General features: G+C 39.4%; 1 protein-coding gene across 5 annotated transcripts in view; it reads right to left on the bottom strand.

Moving 5' to 3' along the window:
* The window catches only part of PARD3B (par-3 family cell polarity regulator beta), a 1,167,593-nt gene that overhangs the window by 455,663 nt on the left and 693,140 nt on the right, over positions 1–18,790 (bottom strand). For all 5 annotated transcript variants that reach the window (XM_069578084.1, XM_069578083.1, XM_069578085.1 and 2 more), the window contains exons 14-15: positions 14,509–14,608; positions 6,124–6,239 (exon numbers count right to left, since the gene is read on the bottom strand). In XM_069578084.1, the coding sequence (XP_069434185.1) occupies positions 6,124–6,239; positions 14,509–14,608 (216 nt within the window). The remainder of the gene's footprint in view (positions 1–6,123; positions 6,240–14,508; positions 14,609–18,790) is intronic.

Here is an 18,790-nt window from a genome sequence, read left to right as displayed (position 1 = left end):
AAAGTGAGCAAATAAAGAACTTTTCAAGCAGCTAGGAATACAAAGAAACATTCAAACTGATAAAAACATTTCTACCAGGAACCAATAGCAAACTTCATAATTAATGGGCACACGAACACAACAGAAGCATTCCTCTTTAATTTTTTGATGAGCTGCTACTGCACTGCTAAGTCGCTTCAGTCGTGTCTGACTCTGTGCGACCCCACAGAGGGCAGCCCACCAGGCTCCCCTGTCCCTGGGATTTTCCAGGCAAGAACACTGGAGTGGGTTGGCATTTCCTTTTCCAATTCATGAAAGTGAAAGGTGAAAGTGAAGTCGCTCATTTCTACCTTCAAAAGGCAGAGACTCTTATAGAGTCTTGTATAGAGCCTATAGAGTCGTGTCTGACTATATAAGACTAAAAAATCTTTTATAGTAAAGGATACCATGATCAAACTAAGAAGACGAATAATAGATTGCAAAAAGTTATTTACAACATATATAATGATATTCTAAAAGATGAAAAAAGTTAACAAATGCAAACATTCTTTTAGCAAAGAATATGAATAAACAAATCACATAAAAAGAAATTCAAATGAACCAAGCCTGCTCACCCAAACCAAAAATCCCAACTATAAATTAAGCCCAAATTTAATCCAAAAGGGAAAAGTAAGAGTCCTTCATACAACACCAGTTCAGTTCAGTTGCTCAGTGTAGTCCGACTCTTTGCGACCCCATGAATCACAGCACGCCAGGCCTCCTTGTCCATCACCAACTCCTGGAGTTCACATAGACTCACGTCCATCGAGTCAGTGATGCCATCCAGCCATCTCATCCTCTGTCGTCCCCTTCTCCTCCTGCCCTCAATCCCTTCCAGCATCAGAGTCTTTTCCAATGAGTCAACTCTTCACATGAGGTGGCCAAAATACTGGAGTTTCAGCTTTAGCATCATTCCTTCCAAAGAAATCCCAGGGCTGATCTTCAGAATGGACTGGTTGGATCTCCTTGCAGTCCAAGGGACTCTCAAGAGTCTTCTCCAACACCACAGTTCAAAAGCATCAATTCTTCGGCGCTCAGCCTTCTTCACAGTCCAACTCTCACATCCATACATGACCATAGGAAAAACCATAGCCTTGACTAGACAGACCTTAGTTGGCAAAGTGATGTCTCTGCTTTTGAATATACTATCTACATTGGTTATAACTTTTCTTCCAAGGAGCAGGTGTCTTTTAATTTCATGGCTGCAATCACCATCTGCAGTGATTTTGGAGCCCAAAAAAAGAAAGTCAGACACTGTTTCCACTGTTTCCCCATCTATTTCCCATGAAGTGATGGGACCAGATGCCATGATCTTCATTTTCTGAATGTTGAGCTTTAAGCCAAATTTTTCACTCTCCACTTTCACTTTCATCAAGAGGATTTTAGATTCTCTTCACTTTCTGCCATAAGGGTAGTGTCATCTGCATATCTGAGGTTCTTGATATTTCTCCCGGCAATCTTGATTCCAGCTTGTGTTTCTTCCAGTCCAGTGTTTCTCATGATGTACTCTGCATAGAAGTGAAATAAGCAGGGTGATGATATACAGCCTTGACATACTCCTTTTCCTATTTGGAACCAGTCTGTTCTTCCATGTCCAGTTCTAACTGTTGCTTCCTGACCTGCATACAGATTTCTCAAGAGGCAGGTCAGGTGGTCTGGTATTCCCATGTCTTTCAGAATTTTCCACAGTTTATTGTGATCCACACAGTCAAAGCTGCTGGCATAGACAATAAAGCAGAAATCGATGTTTTTCTGGAACTCTCTTGCTTTTCCGATGATCCAGTGGATGCTGGCAATTTGATCTCTGGTTCCTCTGCCTTTTCTAAAACCAGGTTGAACATCAGGAAGTTCACGTATTGCTGAAGCATGGCTTGGAGAATTTTGAGCATTTCTTTACTAGCATGTGAGATGAGTGCAATTGTGTGGTAGTTTGAGCATTCTTTGGCATTGCCTTTCTTTGGGATTGGAATGAAAACTGACCTTTTCCAGTCCTGTGGCCACTGCTGAGTTTTCCCAATTTGCTGGCATATTGAGTGCAGCACTTTCACAGTATCATCTTTCAGGATTTGAAATAACTCAACTGGAATTCCATCACCTCCTCTGGCTTTGTTCATAGTGATGCTTTCTAAGGCCCACTTGACTTTACATTCCAGGATGTGTGGCTCTAGATGAGTGATCACACCATCGTGATTATCTTGGTCTTGAAGATCTTTTTTGTACAGTTCTTCTGTGTATTCTTGCCACCTCTTCTTAATATCTTCTGCTTCTGTTAGGTCCATACCATTTCTGTCCTTTATCGAGCCCACCTTTGCAAGAAATGTTCCCTTGGTATCTCTAATTTTCTTGAAGAGATCTCTAGTTTTTCCCAATCTGTTCTTTTCCTCTATTTCTTTGCACTGATCGCTGAAGAAGGCTTTCTTATCTCTTCTTGCTATTCTTTGGAACTGTGCATTTAGATGCTTATATCTTTCCCTTTCTCCTTTGCTTTTCACTTCTCTTCTTTTCACAGCTATTTGTAAGGCCTCCCCAGACAGCCATTTTGCTTTTCTGCATTTCTTTTCCATGGGGATGGTCTTGATCCCTGTCTTCTGTACAATGTCATGAACCTCATTCCATAGGTCATCAGGCACTCTATCTATCAGATCTAGGCCCTTAAATCTATTTCTCACTTCCACTGTATAATCATAAGGGATTTCATTTAGGTCATACCTGAATGGTCTAGCGGTTTTCCCTACTTTCTTCAATTTAAGTCTGAATTTGATAATAAGGAGTTCATGATCTAAGTCACAGTCAGCTCCTGGTCTTGTTTTTGTTGACTGTATAGAGCTTCTCCATCTTTGGCTGCAAAGAATATAATCAATCTGATTTCGGTGTTGACCATCTGGTGATATCCATGTGTAGAGTCTTCTCTTGTATTGTTGGAAGAGGGTGTTTGCTATGACCAGTGCATTTTCTTGGCAAAATTAGATTAGTCTTTGCCCTGCTTCATTCCTCATTCCAAAGCCAAATTTTCCTGTTACTCCAGGTGTTTCTTGACTTCCTACTTTTGCATTCCAGTCCCCTTTTTTTGGGTGTTAGTTCTCAAAGGTCTTGTAGGTCTTCATAGAACCGTTTAACTTCAGCTTCTTCAGCATTACTGGTTGGGGCATAGACTTGGATTACTGTGATACTGAATGGTTTGCCTTGGAAACAAACAGAGGTCATTCTGTCGTTTTTGAGATTGCATCCAAGTAGTCCATTTTGGACTCTTTTGTTGACCATGATGGCTACTCCATTTCTTCTGAGGGATTCCTGCCCGCAGTAGTAGATGTAATGGTCATCTGAGTTAAATTCACCCATTCCAGTCCAGTTTAGTTCGCTGATTCCTAGAATGTTGACGTTCACTCTTGCCATCTCTTCTTTGACCACTTCCAATTTGCCTTGATTCATGGACCTGACATTCCAGGTTCCTATGCAATATTGCTCTTTACAGATTGGACCTTGCTCTATCACCAGCCACATCCACAGCTGTGTACTGTTTTTGCTTTGGCTCCATACAATTAGTATAAAGAAATACAATGTGTGACAGAGATGTTTGAACATAGATGGATAGTAAATAGCTAGCAAAGTATTTTAAAATATGTTTGTATCTTGTGAAAAAAGAAAGAGATGGGAATGAGGTGGTTTTATTTTTCACAGTAAGAACTGTCTTTAAAAACATAAGTGAAAATAAACAAATGGAACTCATTCACCTTTAAAATAACTTGAACATAATATGCAAATTAAAAAACTGGCTTAGACTCACTAGCAAAAATGAAACAAAAAGAAAAAAAAACAAGGAAGGTACCAATGAGGTCTATTAGTCTTTGAAGATGTTTAAAGATTTTCTAAAGGAGGAATATTCAACATAAATTATGTAAGAAGTAGAGATTTATCTTCTATTTTGAGTCATATAAAATTGCTGTTTTTCTAGGTCAAATATAATCAAATAGCACTAATTTGCTATTCAGCCTAAATACCTCAATTGAAAAAAAAAAAAGAAAAATTGAAGAATGGATCTTGACCCTGCTCGGAGGATTATCCCTCTAAGTACAGTCACCAACCTTTTTAGCAAATACATTAATTCTTTACATTGGCCCAGTGCTATATATGGAAAGCTAAACTACTACAGTATATTTTTCATCTAATCAAACAAGGAAGGCACTTCCAAATGTTTACCTTTCTGGTATCATCTAAATTTATTCATTGAGAAAAATCACATATTTATTGAGCTCACTCAATTGTTCTGGGAATAGGGGTTCAGAATGGCCCTAGAATATTGACCTCAGAGCTCGCTGAGAGACTGTTAGCTTTGATTTGGCATTTCCTGGAAGGGACCAAACTTTCATAATTAGTTTAAAAATGTTTTCATAGCATAGTTTGCCACTTGTGCTGTATAGTGCATTTAAGTCAATGCCTTTAATTTGATACCCATGTCCTAAAGAAAATAACTCATAACCTTTGCCCTACTATGTAAAATTGAACAAACATTATTGTCATGTATGGGATAAGTACAGTAAAATGCAATGGGTCGCTGCTAACTGTTCATATTTTGCAAGGGCTATTTCAATCTAAAAGAGAAAACTGTTTAAAAACAAAGCTTTCAGTAACAAAAAAATTGAACACAAATACAGTTTCTGGACATGGTTTGGGTTTTATTTTTATAGATCTGATACCTTTTTTTAATAAATGGCTGCTTTTTTTTTTTTTTCTTTTGCAGAGACTTTTAAAAACCGTACTGCCAGCCTTTTTTTTTTTTTAAACTAAGTGAGGAAAACAGTAATATATTTCTTATCCCAAATTAAGAGCAGTTTTTATCCATTCATCTTCTTTATAGAGAAATTGGGAAGACAGAACAGGAAATATTTATCAAGCATTCTATAAAAACAAATTGCTCCTTTCATAATTAGTAATAACCTATGACACTGTCATGCATTATTCCTTTGGTCTGTCAGGGGTTCACACTAGAGAGAAAATACCCCTTTTGTACCAGTGCTCAAGACAGCTTCCTTATTAAGGTTTCTATCAGTCTTGCTATAGATGATTAGAGCAAATGTATCCTAGTGATCTAGTTCATTTATAGAAAACAGAATCAATTTTTCTTGTTTCATCATGACTGAACATTTTTCTGAACTCTTGTAAATGAGTAACAGATAAGCACTATTTATCAGGTTGTTAAATGGAACACACAGTTTTGATTATTCCATTTTCTTGGTGCTACTAATGAAATATGTAATGTGCATCGGGGTGGGGTTGGTAGGAAATTGGCAGGGCTTGGTCTCTGAGCATTCAGGAATCAGTGAATATGTTGCTGAAAATTTATTTTGCACTAGCACCCTATTCTAATCATTCTCTCTCTAAGGGCCCATGGGAAGGCAGTAATGTGCTTAGGTGTCTGAGATATCTTCCAAGGTTTCACATTCTAGAGCCTGGGAATACAGTTTTCAGCAGTTCTTGATTGCCCTGGCAACCAACACTAACCCAGATATTCTCTGTAGGATTCAAACACTCTCCCAGAAATTCTCTGTAGGACTCAGAACCTCACTGAGGTTGTCTGGGCATGAAACTGGGTTCTTAGATACCCTCAATCTGGCAAACCCGGTGATGGATTTGAAGATGGGCATTTAAAGAGATAAAGTTTCTTCACTGCCACCATCCCCAAACATTGCACACAGAGATGGGATGCTCTATGGGAGAGGATTCACTGAACTTCATGATCTTCCCAGGCCCCGCAACATGGATGTACTCGAGAAATGGAAAGGTACCGCAGACGTGAAAGTACAAACGCAAAGGCAGGTGGGTTAAAGACGCTTATGCATTCAGATCTTCCAGAAGGAATACTCCTACTTTTCTGACCTATATGGCCCACTTTATAAAAATGTCACTTATCTCTCTTTTAAAAAGGAGTAATTAGGATTAAATGTGTGGTAAGAGACAGAAAGATAGGATGACTATTATCCCTTTTTCCATGCTTCAGCAGACCTTGCCCCCTAAGGTTGGAGTTGAAGAAACAAAGGCAGGACATTCAGGAAGACAGATGGGCTGAGGCTAGACAGCTGACCTGGACGTCACCTCACCCTCACTTACCGAGGTCCATGCTCTTTGAGGCTTTCAGATTCATTGATTCAGGCTGCCTGGCTGGTGTCACAGATCTAAAGTTGATATGCTGATCTGGAAAATACACTGCCGAGTCCACCCCAGAGCTGCAGAAAGAAGCCATACACCAGATTTAGGTTTAGAATTTAAAAAAAAAAAAAAATTAAAGGCAGCAGTTCTCATTTTGAACAGAGCTCTTCATCACTCCCTCTGTGGCTCCCAACCAGGCATTTTCAACCAGTTGGTGAACCTCAGGTATCTCCTATGAGATGTAGCAACTCTGTTTTCCTGCATTTTATCACATTCTGCAATTTACATAGTATTCTCTGGCTAATATCATGTTTTCCTCTTCACTGATTTCTGCTAATTGGGATCCTGCTGTACAATATATAACTTAAAGTGGGTAAACTGAACCTGGGAACCACTAGTGCTTCAAAGGATGTCACTAGATATTAGCTGAGCCTAAATGTAGGTTAAGAGAGGTCTGTGGGCTAAGCATACCCTTCCTTTAAAAAAACAAGTAAAAGGGCTCTATCCTTTTGAGAAAACCATCCTGTTGAATGACTAATGGCTGTGGTAGTTTGGTTTTCTACTTTATTTAGGTCTATTTTCTAAAAGTAATGTTAATGCTGACCAAATAGTCTGCTCATCAATAATACCAACAGGAAATAACGGGAAAAGCACAGCTGACAATTTAGACACAAGATACATCAAATGCCCATTATAGACTTCCTAGTACTTGTATTCAATCTCAAAGAATTTTATTTCTGCTGAATATTTTATTTATTTGCTTGAGGATGGAGGGCATTATATAAGGGAATTACAGACAATAGCTCATTTCCTGATCTAGAAATAATTTATATTTATACACTTTTCATACATTAACTTAGAGCCCTTTCTCCCTTGGTACATATATTTAGAAAGTAAATATGGCAGTTCATTTCAACACAACTTTAATCTTCAATACAGGAAAAAATAAAATGAAGTCTTCTTGGTAAATCAGAAAGGACTAAGTTTGAATTTTTTCAAGCAGTTGGGAATTTGACACTGTAACAATAAAATAACAACTAAAAAACTCAACCATTATGAACGAGAATCTTAAAATGTACTGGGGAATCTCAATTTCTCAACCAAATATATCAAGAAAGGTTCAATCTTTCTTGAAACTTATAAGTCATGCATATTTAATGCTGCCTTGCAGCAATCATAATACTGCTGAATGAATGAGCCCCTGCTATCGTAATGTAGTGTAACACAGCAGAGCATTCAAAAGCACAAAGTCCAGAGCAGGTCTGCTCAGTTTAAAATCCTGGCTCTGTTCCTTACTAGCTGTGGAACCCAGCCAAGTTACTGAACCTCTCTGTGCTTCAATTTTTTAAGTGTGTATAAAATGGGTATAATTACACTCCTTATCTCCCATGGGTGAAGTGAAGTGAAGTCACTCAGTCGTGTCCAACTCTTTGTGACCCCATGGACTGTAGCCCAGCTGGCTCCTTGGTCCATGGGATTTTCCAGGCATGAATACTGGAGTGAGTTGCCATTCCCTTCTCCAGGGGATCTTCCCGACCCAGGGACCGAATCCAGGTCTCCTGCATTGTAAGCAGACGCTTTACCATCAGATAAAATGAGTTACAAAAGATTATTTTACAAATGATTTGTAAAATAAGGAGACTAGGGTCTGGGGCAGAGTAAGTACAGTAGGAGCATTTAGGAAATACGCAGATAAATAAATAGACCTGCTTCTGCTTTTCAAATGACTGTAAATTTTGGCTTTTCAAGTTAATTTTTTTACAGTTTGCTTTTTTTTTTTTTTGGCTTCTCTGTTTTTGTCAGACTTTCTGTGGGCTTGTAACTAAAAGCCCTTCTCTCCTATTTAGAAGGACTGTGGTATAAGATTTATGGACTTCCCTGGTGGCTTAGATGGTCAAGAATCTGCTTGCAATGTGGGAGACCCAAGTTCTATCCCTGGGTCAGGAAGATCCGCTGGAGAAGGACATGCCAACCCACTCCAGTATTCCTGCTTGGAAAATTCCATGGACAGAGGAGACTGGTGGGTTACAGTCCATGGGGTTGCAAAGAGTCGGACATGAGTGACAACTAACACACACACACACACACACACACACAGTAAGGTGGTTTAGGGCCATGGGCTTGGGAGTGAGATGCCAGGGTGGGTGGCCTAATGCATAAAATGGACAGTGTATATAGCACAGGAAACTATATTCAATAACCTGTAGCCAACCATAACAGAAAATAATCTTTTTAAGAAGTGGACCATAATAGAATTTACTTAATAAAGTTGTTGTAAGGGTGAAATAAATGATGATACATTAAATACTGACAATAGTGCCTAATATACAGTAAGAGCTCAACAAAAGCTTACAAAAGTCAACTTTAATCATTTCATTTGTTTCTGTAGCTTAGTCTGGTCTTTGAATGAGGGTCTAAGGAACTCTTCAGCGAAAAAAATTACAGTCTATCCTCTGTATCCTCAGCATGGCATATAAGGATCATCCAACCTGGGACCAACAATATTCAGAAAATAAAAAATTCTGGAAAGTTTCAAAAAGCAAAATTTGAACTTCCCATGCTCTGACAACTATTTACATAGTATCTACATTGTATTAAGTGGTTTGAAGCATATGGGAGGATGCTATATACAAAGAGAATACCGTTTTATACCAGGGACTTGAGCACCTGCAGATTTTAGTACCCCTGGGAGTCCTGGAACAAATTCCTCATGGATACCAAGAGACAACTGTATATTTTTCATGAAAACTGCTCAAGAACTTTAAAGCTACTCTTTAGAATTATGAAAGATTTTTCTTTTCTTCTCCCCCGCCTCCCCACTTTGGCTTCTTTCTTGGTGTCTGGCTACATTCTCAGCCAAGAAAGCTACTGATGTCAAACATATTAGATGGGGTATCTAGTGATGGCGGCAAAATATGTTAACTGTAAACATAAATCCTGATCCATTAGTGCTATTGACTGGCCTGGCATAATAGAATATTTTAATTGTTTTAGTTTACTTTAAAGAGGAATTCTGAGACGCCATGGTGAATATGAGCTTTCCTTTGAACCTTGATGTTTTGGAAGCACTTGCCTTTACATGTGTTATCCGACATTTATTTGCACTTAGTTTTTCATCCTTTGATCTCTTGTGATGATATGGTTTCAGTGTCAGAGAGACTCATGGCCTTCATGCAACCAGAGAATTGAAGAGTTGGAAGTCATTAAAGTCACCTCATCTAATTCTTCATCTTGTAGGTAAGACACTGAGGCCCAAAGAGGAGACTGACATTCCAAGGTCACAACAGCTGGCCACTGGCGAAGTCAGGACCAGCTTGTGGCTACTTGAACATTTCCCAGAGCCGCAAGATCTTTGGCTAAAATGGTGGCCAGCCTGGGATGCAGGTTGTTGCTGATCCTGCAGTCATAGAACTGCCTCCTTTACCTCTTAGTACAGTTTCACACACACTCTTATGCAGCTTGCATTTTAGGTTGTTTTTTTTTAATTTCAACAGAGTGGTGCATGTTGCGAAATAAAAGAAAATTAAAGGGTTAATCAAAACATATGCCACATGTTATAATGAAAACCTTTTGGGAGGAAATTTAGAACAACATGAATATTCCTCATTAAAAGAAATCACGCTGCATTTAAAGAGCTCTGCTCAAGGCAGACTATGGGAATCTACCCAACTGTGTAATGTTTGGGTTAATTCACTTTACTGTTTTAGAATGCTTTACCAAGCTAGGCATTATTTGTCAAATTAAGAATAAGAACTCAAATTTTCCCAAACTCTTGGGAAACAATTAACCCCATCTCCATTGAAAAAACAAGACAGCAATATAGTAACATCAAGTAAGGATCAATCTAAATAGAGTGAATTTTTTGTACAGATGCAGAGATACCATCAAAGATGATCAAAGAAATAAAAAGCTGCTTTGTACATATGAATGCAACATATATTCACATATATGTGCATGTATATATCTGTATGTATATAAACACAGGCAAACCTGGATATGTCCATTACATTAGTCATGATGGTATATACTTCTGTTACCATTGTTTTGAACATGGACAAGTATACACTTTGAAAGCCTTCAATAAAAGGACCTCTCTTGCCATGGTACAAAATGGAAATTAGGCTGATATCAGATTGGCATATATGTAAGGGAGGAAGGAAGGAGGCGTAATATAAGGCACGGTAGGGTTAGAGCTAATGTGAACTTGTACTTGAATGTGTGTCGTATTGAATTGACTAATGGGAAAATAACTTAGACTAGTAAAATAACATTAGACTAGTAAAACAGTTTGTAATTTTATGCTATATATTGGAATTTTTTGGTGTGAGACAGTGACACAATGATTAACTATAAAATATGACATATTTTAATTCTGAAAGCAGTTAGCATGTGCTCATGGCTGAGTGGGCTGCAGTGGAAGACGCAAGTTGACAGCAGGCGAAAGGCATATCCTAGATAAAGACTGTGTTTTCAGCATGAACAACCAAGGAATCTATCAAAGAGAAATGATAGTCAATGTCAGATGATGCCACATAATGAATAAATAAGGGTAGCATGAAACATACGCCAGTGTCCCAAACATGGTGACGAATCAGGAATGTGAAAGACCTATAAGACCTGCCATGAATGTTCAAGGGGAACTATCTGAAATTAAAAGGCAAGGGAAGGTTTCGAAGGGCATGCCAAAATAATTGTGTCTAAAGTCTCAGGGGGCCATGGATTATCTTCAGTGTCTGGTTACTATGAGTGGTAGCAGACGTAGGTCACGTGTATGGGAGGAGAGACAGAAGGAGAGACAGAACTGAGAGAGAACCAAGAGGGAGAGGAACTGTGAACACGTAGGGAATAACCAAGTGCTGTCTGAACAGCTAATCACATTCAATATATTCTGTCTGCTGTTGATTTGCCTTAATCTCTTTCTGAGACATCATGGCAGATAATATATTTCTTTCATATATATGTACATGCTGCTGCTGCTAAGTCGCTTCAGTCGTGTCCGACTCTGTGCGACCCCATAGACGGCAGTCCACCAGGCTCCCCGCTCCCCGGGACTCTCCAGGCAAGAACACTGGAGTGGGTTGCCATTTCCTTCTCCAAAGCATGAAAGTGAAAAGTGAAAGTGAAGTTGCTCAGTTGTGTCCGACTCTTAGTGGCCCCATGGACTGCAGCCCACCAGGCTTCTCCGTCCATGGGATTTTTCAGGCAAGAGTACTGGAGTGGGGTGCCATTGCCTTCTCCGATATATGCACATACATACATACACACCCATACACATATGTTTTTAATTTAGACACATTCTGAATTTTTGTCAAATAATTATTGACTTGGGTTGCCATGCCCTCCTCCAGGGAATCTTTTCAACCCAGGGAATGAACCCACATCTCTTACATCTCGTGCATTGGCAGGTGAGTTCTTTACCACTAGTGCCACCTGGGAAGCCCATATCACTAAAAACAAGTTACTTAAATTCCTGATTTCATTTTGGTTCAGAGTTCAGGCACAAATTTAGCCTGATGAAATTTTTCACTCCTTGCAAATTAGAAGTTTTCTCTTTCATAAGACTGGTTCCATCCCTTAAAGCACTACTTTTCCCTTTCAGAGGGTTTTTACCTTTTTTCTTTATTTTTTTAAAGATAGGACAGCCTCATTTGCTGAACCCTCCTGGCTCCCTTCCAAGGCTTCCTTCACTCTAAGTTTCACACATCCAAATCCCCATGGCTGCTGGTCACCTAGGCAACACAGCAGCTTGTAGGATGGTACAGGTCACAGAATCCCAGGGGGGTGGGGAGAGAGAGAGCGCGAGCGAGCGAGAAAGAGAGATTGAGTGATTCAAAGCTTTGGATTTGTTCATTCCATTTCAAAAATCTCTTTGACTTTGTCCCTTCTTCTCCAGCTATGCTGCTCTTTCTTTTTTTCAAGCCCCTCTCTTCTCTTGCTGGTGGTTTCAGACTAGTATCCCTGTCTATGGCTTCCCTTATCCATTTATCCTCCACAACTGTACTCATGTATTGTGATATCATCACCTCCCACCTTCAAACCCTTCAATGCTTCTCCACTGCTCTCTGGAGAAGCATGGTGCTCATGGAGAATGGCTGGCCATGCCCTTGCCAAAACTTCTTTCTCAGATACTATATGTTTCACGACACTGAACACACTGCATTTTCCGTCTCTCCTCATTTGGTTTTCCTAACCTAAACTGCCCATCCTACCTCTTTCCTTTCTATCCTTGGGTTTGATCAGAACTTGAGCGTGGCTTACAGAACTCTATCTTCCCTGGTGGCTCAGATGGTAAAGCGTCTTCCTACAATGAGGGATATCTGGGTTCAATCCCTGGGTCGGGAAGAGCTCCTGGAGAAGGAAATGGCAACCCACTCCAGTATTCATGCCTGGAAAATCCCATGGATAGAGGAGCCTGGTAGGCTACAGTCCATGAGGCCGTAAACAGTCAGACACGACTGAGCGACTGAACTGAACTAAGCGACTTCACTTTCACTTTACAGAACTCAGAGAAACATGTTACTTCCTAGCTCACTGGTTTCTTGTTTAAGGATAAAACTTAGGAACTGCCTCATGTAGAGCTGTGCGAGGCAAAGTATCTGGGAAGGGGCTCCTAGCTTCTGTGCTCTTAAGTGCACCCCTCTCCTCACATCTCCACATATTTACCAGCTCAGAAGGTCTCCAAACCCTGTCATTCTGGGGTTTTATGGAGGTTTCATAAAATAGGCGTGCCTACACACTAAGTCACTTTAGTTGTGTCTGACTCTCTGCAACCCTATGAACCACAGCCCGCCAGACTCCTCTGTCCATGGGATTCTCCAGGCAAGAATACTGGAGCGGGTTGATATTTCCTTCTCCAGGGCATCTTCCTGATCCAAGGATCGAACCCTCATCTCTTAGGTCTTCTGCGGTGGGAGGTATGTTCCTTACCACGAGTGCCACCTGGGAAGCCCCCATTACAAAGGCAAGACTGATTCAATCATTGGCCATGGTCAACTGATTCAAGGCCCATTTCTCTAGATGGGATTGAAGTTCCAACCCTCTCAGCACAAGACTGGCTCCACTGGCAACCAGTCTCCTTCCTTAGATGCTTCCAAAAGCCACTTCATTTATATAAGACACCTTTATCACTCCCAATACTTAGGAAATTTCAAGGTTTTTAGGAAAAGGTCAGTGCCAGAAATGGGATTAAGACCAAATAAATATTTATTATAAATACATCATGACAGGTTTATATCTGATTTATCTCTGCATTGTTCTAGCAGTTTTGTGCATATATCCTGGATAAACAGTAAGGTAGGTGAGTGAAATTATTTTCATCAGGGGACTTTTTAATGCTACCAAACTGTCATTTTTGATTCAGACTAAAGGCAGGCAATGGAAATGTACAAGCAAAATCAAATATGTCCAGATTTTTGCTCAAGAAACCCCCAGAGATATTGATCTAGAAGAACATTATTATGATTATCAGTCTAGTTCAAGAAATTGTGTTTGAGTAAGATACTTGACTTCAGAAATGTAGGAATAGGAGACAGCTAAATATAGGTATGCTTTTGGCTAATAGAGGTAGCCATACTCTTGCATTGTTTTATTTTTCACAGATTGTAATAAAAAACATAATAGTGATGGAACCAGCCTTGCTGCAAGATAAATGAAAAAAATCTCACAGGATTACCATGGGGCAACAGTGGAATAAAATATCCAATTTTTAACAGCCATAATAAATATAGCAAATAGCAAAGGGACAAGTTAATGATTTTTAAAACTCATCAGAAGAACAAAATCTATGAATTCTACTAGTCAAATGGTGTGTATGCTTAGTAAATCTCTTTTTCTCATGCTTGTGTGAGTCTAAACATTATTGATTTTTTGTTTCTATTATAGAATTGATATAATATTGGGCATTCTTTTCAATAGTTTAGATTACATATGCTATTGACTTGATTTTTAGATTCCATTAACTTTCTTGGAACATATATTTTTAAGATACCTTTAGAATTTGCCAATTACAAATTTTAAAAAAAGGAGCTTTATGTCTTCTCAGTTTTGTTTTATACCCTCACATATAACTTTTTTTTGAGTTCCATCTCTCTAGTTTTTAACTTGGTAAAAAAAAGATTCAACAATTTTCCCATATATTTTAATAATATATGAGGAATCTCAAATTTCAGGAAGTGAAAATGAACCATCTGAGGTGTCAATATTAGCTATAAGAAGTTTTCACTGGAAAGGAATGATAGATACTATGAGATTTCCATTCTGGAAAGAAACAGAGGTAAAATAAGGTTGCTGGGTTTTCCCAGAAAAACCATAACAGGGAACATTTACGATATATCATTTTATCGATACCTGTGGCTGTAATCTTCAAGGCCCAATTCCAGAACGGGATGTGGTTGGGGAGAAGGTGGTACTTCGCTCTCAGCCCATCCATCATTGGGAAGCACTAGGTCTATAAACAGAGAACAAATAAAGCTGTAGGAAACTGGAGGCAGAACTGTTTGGTGCCTGGTTTTGTTTCAGTCCATCTCTCAGACATAATTTTCACCAACACAGAAACCAACCATGAAATAAATAAGTCCTCATACAGAACTGAAGGACTCATGTGTGCACTAATACAGCCTGTATGAAGAAATCGTAGCCTGCTAATATGCTTTTACGCTGGTGACCTGCTGGGAACCCCTGGCAAGAGAAGTCTGTGCATCTTAACTACGTTTTCCCATCTCAAGAAGGCTGACACATATTCATTACTTGTGCTTTGTAGAAGATTAACAAGCCATTTTTTAAAATGACTTAACATTTTTGTAAACAAGACTCTGTAATGAATGATTAGATGGTGATTTAAGCATTAGCCTCAGTGACAAAAAGTACTTAAAAAATCATGAGATACAGTATATCTACTCACCGTTTAGACACTGTAGAGGTTTAAAAAAAAAATTATTGTATCTCCATTTTATTGGAAAACCCTGAGTTTGGGGCCTAGGGAGCAGAAGACTGGGGTCTGAATCCTGGTTTTCCTACCCACAAAAACTGTTTACTTCTCAGTCCATTTTATATGAAAAGTAAATAGAATACTACAACTAGTAACAAGTGAGGATTTTTGAGATCTTCCTGTGTATCACACATTGAGCTTAACCTTCAGTATTATTTAATTCTTATCAACAAAGAAATTATTAAATAATGTACGAAAAAATTGTATGCATAATAGTTAAGAGTATGGTTTGTGCAGCAAAACTGCATATTTCCAATCATGGCCTGTTATGCTGTATGAACTTGGGAAAACTACTCAACTTCTATAAACTTTGGTTTTTAAATCTACATAGTAGGGATACGAATACTTTCATTGGAAGAGCACAAGGATTATATAAGACAGTGCATATTCAAACAGTGATTTAAAAACAAGTGCCAAAAAGTAAAAAAAAAAAAAAAAAAGGATTATTAATCTGTACACCATAAACTTGCTATGGATCTGTTACAGTGAGATACTAGTAGAAAGTTGACTCTATTGATGGAACAAGGAAATAATCTCTTTGTCCTTGAGAAATGTTGCTGGTAGCAATCTGCTTTGACCTGCCCGCACACCAGGTCTGATGGTTAATTTTATGTGTAAACTTGACTGGGCTCAGGGTACCAAGACACTCGGTATTCTGTGAAGTTGTTTTGGAGTGATAGTAACATTGAAATCAGCAGACAAAGTAGATTGCACCCCTCCTGTATGTGGGTTTGCACGCATGCTCAGTTGCTTCAGTCATGTCTGAGTCTGTGAACGTATGGACTGCATCCCACCAGGGTTCTCTGTCCATGGGACTCTCCAGGCAAGACTATGGAATGGGTTGCCATGTCCTCCTCCAGGGGATCTTCCCAACCCAGGGATTGAATCTGAGTCTCCTGCAGCTCCTGAAGTGCAGGTGGATTCTTTACCACTGAGCAACTGCCCCTATGTGGGTGGGCCTCATCCAATCTGTTGATGGCCTAAACAAAAAGGCTGACCTTCCTCTAAGTAGGAGATAATTCTTCCTGCCTGACTGCCTTCAAACTGAGACACTGGCTTTTTCCTGCCCTTGGATTCAAACCGAACCCCTGGCTCTTCCTGGTTCTTGATCCTGCTGGCCTTCAGACAGGGCTACACCACCGGCTCTTTCTTCTAGGTCTCAGCTTGCCCACTCACCCTGCAGGTCTTGGGACTTGCCGTCCTCTATAATCATGTTACCCAGTCTCTTACAACAAATCTCTACATATGTATGTGTATGTAATACACACACAGAGAGACATAACATATGCTCACAGATACATTCCACTGGTTCTGTTTCTCTGGAGAACCCTGATGAATACACCAGGGAAGGACTTGTTCAAAGCTCTGCATCACAGACTAGTATAAAATGGAGGCAGTTCTAGCACTGCTGAAATATCCCTGAAAATGAGACTTGAAGCAGGAATCTGATAAGTCAGATGATCAGAGTACAGAAGTGCAAAGAACAAAGCAGTCAGCACTATCCTCCACCTCCAGTGACCTGGTAATATGCAGCAGTCAGGCAGTCAAAGATTTTTTGAGAGATGGTGCTAGTGGTAAAAAAAGGGAAAAAGAAAAAAACAAAAAAAACACACCTGCCAATGCAGGAGATATAAGAGACTCAGGTTTGATTCCTGGGTCGGGAAGATCCCTTGAAGGAGGGCACGGCAACCCACTCCAGTATTCTTGCCTGGAGAATCCCATGGACAGAGGAGCCTGGCAGACTATAGTCCATAGGGTCACAAAGAATTGGGCATGATTGAAGCAACTCAGCACACATGCACACAGAACAGAAGGTCTACAAGGTAAATTGGAATAAAGGACATATGGGGACCACATCTTTTCTATTAGTTCTAATCTTTTATCCTCAACTTCTCAGTTCATTTTTTCACTAGTGGCAAACATAGCTGTGATCATGTAACTGCCTGCTAAAAAAATTTTCAGTTGCACACAGTTGCCTAGAGTATAAAAGTCTCTGTCCCTGGCAGTTAACTTTATCTATTACACATTAGCCACTAGAAACCATTTACAATTCTAGACCTCAAGGCCAGGCTTTTCTACCCCAATGTACTTGCTCATATAATTGCAAAACCCATTTCATCCATTAAAAGTCCCATCCTTCTCCCCAGGTCCACCTCAAATATCACCTTTTCTATGAAACCTTCACTGTTGGTTTCTGGGATCTGTTGGTATTTTTACAACAGTGGCAGAGAATTCTAGTGCTCCCAGTATCTATGGTCTTCCTTTCTTCCTCGCATACATCTAGAGCATCAACCCCATTTTCCACCCCTCTTTATAACTAGACCAGTTCTGGACAATAGAAAGTAAGTTACTATGGTCAATGTTGTGTCCAGTTTCAATGCTTAAGAAAGGGTACATGCAACTTCTCCCCCTTTCCCATGTGCCTGCTGCAACCATAAGTGGATGAGGCACCGGAAGATGGCCAGCTTCCAGTGGAAAGAGCCCAGGTCCCTCAATTCTCGCTGGGCTGTGATATGAGCAAGAAATACATCTTCACTATCTTTATCCACTGACACTTTCAGTTTATCTGTTAATATTACAGAAACTAATTCTTGTGTAACATTTACCATGTGCTGCTTTTGCAATGAGCTATCAATCTATCATCTACTTGTCTATATTTATTTCTCTTACTGCACCACAGATAAATTCATCCACGTCCTCCTCTTTCGCCTCTCATTCTTCTTCTTCAGCATCTCCTCTGGATACTTCAGGTTGATTATGATCATTAACTTCAATTTTTATTTTATTCACATGAATAATCTACATGTTTTTAAAGTAATGATAGGTACAGATGTGTTTTCTTTGATGACTATCCTTGGTAGTTTTTTTGTTTTTAACTTTTTACTTTATATGGGAGCATAGTTGATCAACAATGTTGTGATTATCCTTGGTACTTTTTAACAAAAGATCCACTTGCTGTAAAGAAAGAATTTTTTTTTCCTCTTCATCCAAACACCTTTGTTAAGCTCTTTATCATCGTGAAAATATAGAATTCTTGTCTCCTAAATACAGTATTTCTGGATCCCACTGAATATACATGGTAAGTCTTGATGGATATTTTACGTATTGCCTGTAAAACACTGTACATCTGGTTACTACTTCATTTATGACCAAATGACCCTTATTTTAATCTCTATCTTTTATTGTTGTGACTCGTTTTATAGGATCCATTCTGCAAGGGCCAAATCAGAAAAGAAGGACAAAAGAGTTCATGCCAGCAGCAGCAGCAGCAAGCTATGGCCTTGGCCTCAAACCAGCCTACCAACTGGTTTTGTACATAAACTTTCACTGAACACGTTCATGAACGTACTGTCTATGGCTGCTCGTGCACCTCTGTGGCAGAGGTGAGGAGCTACAACAGAGATCCTATGGTCCACAAAGCCTAAAATGTATTATCTGGCCCTTTACAGATGAAGTCTGCTGACCTCTGCTTTAGACTATTCTTGAGAACAATAACAACATTGTGTTCATTGTTGCAGCCTAGCACATTCTACACAATGAAGTTATCCCATAATCATCAGTCAAGTTGAAAAGTATAATTCAATTTCTGATCATCACTGCAGAGGCAGTGCCTTACATGCTACTAGGGGGGTGGATACATGC

Source organism: Ovis canadensis, chromosome 2 (genome assembly GCF_042477335.2).
Source record: "Ovis canadensis isolate MfBH-ARS-UI-01 breed Bighorn chromosome 2, ARS-UI_OviCan_v2, whole genome shotgun sequence".
NCBI lineage: Eukaryota > Metazoa > Chordata > Mammalia > Artiodactyla > Bovidae > Ovis > Ovis canadensis.
This window is presented reverse-complemented; position numbering and strand designations above follow the sequence as displayed.